General features: G+C 28.8%; 1 protein-coding gene across 1 annotated transcript in view; it reads right to left on the bottom strand.

The window, feature by feature from the left end:
• LOC143206522 (sodium-independent sulfate anion transporter) overlaps positions 1-4,633 on the bottom strand; it is a 39,988-nt gene extending 35,355 nt beyond the window's left edge. The window contains exon 1 of the mRNA XM_076419107.1: positions 4,460-4,633. Within this exon, the coding sequence (XP_076275222.1) occupies positions 4,460-4,503 (44 nt within the window). The 5' untranslated portion in view covers positions 4,504-4,633. The remainder of the gene's footprint in view (positions 1-4,459) is intronic.
• Positions 4,634-5,046: the final 413 nt, after the last annotated feature.

The raw sequence follows: 5,046 nt of genomic DNA, 5'->3' as shown, positions 1-5,046 counted from the left end.
TCAAAGTGATTTTATTCATATATTCCCTAAGAATAGTCATATATACAATGCTCTGATTCACATAACTTTAGTAAATTAATTAATTCATTCAACCAATAAATAATCATAATTTAATCATTATAAATCCCTTCCTTTATTGTTCCTTCTATATGCTAATTGTGAAAAAGTGGTTATTTTTTCCATATTTTAACATAAAAACATATATTACTTCACTTAATGTTGTGAATCATATATATTTCTAATAATCTATTGAAAATATTGTCAAAACAAATTTTAGTGACACGACCTATAATTTATAAATCATTCTCCTTACCCTATTGTAGAAGAAACATGATCATCTTAATAGTATTGTAGCGACCTTGAGGCATGTCGAATTTTACATCGTGGAATAACGATCTACAAAATATCGAGAAATATAATCCCAGATGTTGAACACGGGCGGGGTGCCAGCAGCGCCAACTAGAACACGATAACGAATAGCTGGCAACCCCGAGACGTTTATCTGGGATGTTATTGAAGGGTATTTCGATTCATCCAGTGCTCAACAATCGTTTGGTTTAGACGTGCCACCATCGACTGCCCAAGCCTCGTCTCCAGGTAACACCGCTGCCATCCGTTTTATCTAATTGTATTTTTGACATTTTTTATATAGCCAATAAATAACGGTCACATAATGTAAACGCCACTGTTTCATTTCGTTTTTGCCTCATTCAACGAGCCACATCATTTACCCTAAAGTATAAATAAAATCCTGCAACTAAGAGAACCGTTTCGTAACCTAAACCTCATCAGAAGTTCTGAAGCAGACCTACGTTTTGTTCGATTGTGAGTAAAATGAATTAATAACTGTAACTATTCTTATTAACTAACCTAATTATTTTTATAATCCCCGATAAAAAATACTTTTTTATCTGAAATAATGTCTTAGAACAAATAATTCTTGCCGGTACGACCACTCTCTCTATATATAGTACGTTTGCCGTGTTTCTTTGCTAGTGCAATTAAAATTGTTACCACATATATTTTACGTGGAAGAAAATTTAAAGGACAACTAGAACAGACTTCCAAGTTATTGAATTACATAAGAGCCGCTACTAGGTTTTATCGTTCATAAGAATGACCGAATCTATTAGAGGAAAATTGCGGAAGTGCTTCGTACTGATTAATAGAAAATACAGAGTTCGGTGCAGATGGATACAGAAATATCTTGGTTTTCGTTTAATATAACGGTATGGTCACAAGTTATATAAAAAATCTAGTTTTATCCAGATAGTACTAGAATTCTCAGCCTGTCTGACATTTTGAATTCAATATATAAATTAAATATCTAAATTAACTAAAAATAAAATGATCGATTTTTGTATCGAAATGCGGCTATTAATGTAAACCACTGTTAAATAACCTAATCTAACAGTTAAATTAAAATGATTTTTATATTTCCATAAAATAACAGTTTGCTACTTATTAATATTGAGTTAATTAGTGTATATAGACATTAACCATCAAACATTTAAAGTGTCTTTCGGGCACTACATTATATTTATGTTTTGATTTGAAAAAATCTGCCGCCCGATCAAAATCAGAATCCTGTGGTAGTGCTGGCCCATCATGTACCAATTGTCGGTTTTGGTTTTAATGATTTAAAAGTGATGATTCACGTGATGATATCTGTGACATCAAACTGATAATGAACGACCTGTAGAAACAAAGAAGTTTGGAATGAATTAGAATACTTGGTCAAGACCCCAGTGCAATCATATTATGAGATACTTAGAAATTGATGATTGATTGATGATCAATGATTTCCAAATATTTACAAAGGAGGAGAAGATGACCACCGCTCAAATTGACTGATAATCCCAATTCGAACCATTTTCAAACAATTCTATGGGGTCATGGTTTTTTATTTAGTTATTAACGATTATTTAGTTCTATATATAAACATAATATAAATTAAAATGAAACCGAAATATGCAGTTTATTTATATTTTTGCGTATAATGTATTATAAATAATCACTAATTTCTTACAATAATTATAAATTAGTTCTAAGTTTTGTGTTGGATTACTAATATTAATTGATATGGATAAAAATTAATTTTCTTCAACAGTACAGTAATTACCACAGTTCTTACCACACGCGAAAATTTTAGCATTCTAAGTAATAAGAACTAGGATGGACTTCCAATTGGGTTGCGTAAAATTTATTCTATGACAAAATCATTAAAATTTGAAAAAGCTCACATGTTTATTTAGGCTTTAAACTATTGTAGCAAACAACAGTTTTTATGAAAAGTTATTTGAAGGTGTACAAAGAAACCAATATTTACTCGTATTATTAATATGCGTATATTTTATAAAGATTTATAACAAATATTAGTTTTTAGTTAACTATATTTTGAATAACACATTATTTAATATTAGTTTTTAATAAATAATTTTTAATATATAAATAACATATAAATATAGGGAAACAAACAAATTTAAGTATATTTTGAATTCATACTTAATATATTTAGTACAAATTAATTGTTCATTTCGTAAATTTTTTTTTCATAAAAGTTACATAAACTATTTTATATAATTGGTTCCCAAATCGGTACCTAATCGTCTAATGATTTTTTAAATGTACCCCACATTTTCTATACACAAATATCTGAAAAAGTACAGTTCAGTTCGTTCAATTTTAGTTGTTTTCCATTTTTGAATTTTACCTTAATATTCTGATAAATGTCGACTATATTTGGTATAATTCAACGAATCAATATTTTAATTTAAAAAAAATCTTATGTATGATATATATATGTAATGAGCAAGATGACACATAATATATTTAGTATTATTAATGAGCAAGATGACACACTTTCCATTTCGTAAAAGTTTTTTTCATAAAAGTTACATAAAACATTTTGCATAATTGGTTCACAAATCGGTACCTATTCGTCTTTAATGATTTTTTAAATATTACCAACATTTTCTATACACAAATATCTGAAAAAATACAGTTCAGTTAGTTGAATTTTAGTTGATTTATATTTTTCAATTTTACCTTAATATTCTGATAAATGTCGATTTGCTGTAATTCGACGAACCAATATTTTAATTTCAATAAAAATCGTATGTATGCCATATATATATATATATATATAAAGAGCAAGATGACGCAAAATAAATGTTAAAATGCATAAAAATACATAGTAAATATCAAAAAATCGTAGCTTTTTATGTATATTTAATATATTTATTACACTGAGATGCTGCATTTGAGACATGTCTGTTTTTGATTAGCTTCAAAAACATATTTCCATAACCATAAAAATAAACAAACATCGAATAATTACAATAAAGGATTAAAATATTTTATTATAGCTCCAATATAGAGTTCTTAATGATTATAAGATTTATTGATTTGTCGTGATATAAATAAAATCGTGATATGAATAAAATAAATTTAGTTTTTTTAATATTTAATACCCAAGTGAGTTTTAGAGTTAATTTTTATACTAAATTATTATAAAACACAAAGATATTTTATAATAGCTTAGACACAGAAGTTAATTTATAATTTATTTGTCGTGATATACTCGTTGATTACTTTTCAATTAATTTATTTAAATACGAAAATATATGAATATAGACCCTTTAACCTTATACAGAATTTTTTTTTCATACAAACGCAAAACGTTTTTTATTGATATCTATTTTTGTGCTTATTTTGTTTTCACGTAAACATATATTTTGTACTCAGGTATAAAAAGCATAATTCTTAACTTTCAGTGAACAAAGTTGATTATTTAGATGTAATACATGATTTTTATCGATTTATATAAATATAGTTATGATGCTCACACAAAAAGAGACTGACTTACTTCAAAACGCATGTATATAATGATTTTATATATATTTTTCCATTAATTTACTCATACCAAAAATATGAATATAAACCAACCTAACATATGCAGAATGTTTTTTGCTATACGTAAAACGTTTCATATTGGTAACCAATTTGGCACTTACTTAATTTTAATATTGACATATATTTTGTACTTAAGAATGAGAACGCACAAAGCCTAATTTTCAGTGAAGAAAATTGAATTTAAAATATTTTATTTAAATATAATAAATGATTTTTATGGATTTATATGAATAAAGTTATAATATTCATACAAAAGAAACTGATTTGCTCCAAAAAAAAAAAAAACAAAATGTCTGTAGTTAATTCTATTGATTTGTGGCGATATCACTGTTGATTAATATATACGGAAAGTTTTTTCGAAAATAAGCAAAACGTTTCATGTTTACATAGATTTTCTAGTCATCTATAAAAATGTACAAACCTAACTTTCAGTGAAAGAAATTTAATTTAGTTTTTTTTTAAATCTTATTTAAATGATATTTATCGATTTTTATAAATCACACAAAAGAGACAACAAACAGACAACAAAAGTTATAATACTCACACAAAAGAGACCGAATTGCTTCGTTTATCCTTACTGGGATCCATAACGATAATCGACCGAACAACAAACCGAAGAAAGAAAAAAATTATCAAGACCTGAACGGATTTTCTCTAGCGTCTTTCCAGACGATTTCCAAATTGTTGCACCACCCGCACTGATTCCGCACCGACAACTATCGCGACTTTTGTTGATACCGGAGCAGGTGACGACCGAACCAATGGGGACGCAGGTAGGACCGGTCACGTGACCTCGCGAATCGCTACCGGAAAGGCAGAAGTGCGTGGACGTAGGATGGTAGAGCGCGAGGCGGCTTTTTGCGGCGATTTGTCACACCGGCGGTACGTCAGAACGGTGCGGTCGACCGCTGCAGGATTTTCCTGCAGCCGCTAGATTGTTTTCTTTCACCTTTCGAGCTCAGGTTGCTCGGTGCGCCGGTGCTGTGTTGTAGAATGTGGCGAAGCAGGGGAAAATGTTGTTCACTTTATTGTCTATTTGAATAATTAGGTTTATAGGTGGTTTTTTTAAAACCATTTTATATCGCGATTAGGTCACCAATCAACCCACAGTTACTATTATTTTCATTGTGT

The sequence above is a fragment of the Rhynchophorus ferrugineus genome, unplaced genomic scaffold, assembly GCF_030347505.1.
Source record: "Rhynchophorus ferrugineus isolate W39M unplaced genomic scaffold, kcgeb_rfMv2 rfM1, whole genome shotgun sequence".
Classification (NCBI taxonomy): domain Eukaryota; kingdom Metazoa; phylum Arthropoda; class Insecta; order Coleoptera; family Curculionidae; genus Rhynchophorus; species Rhynchophorus ferrugineus.
This window is presented reverse-complemented; position numbering and strand designations above follow the sequence as displayed.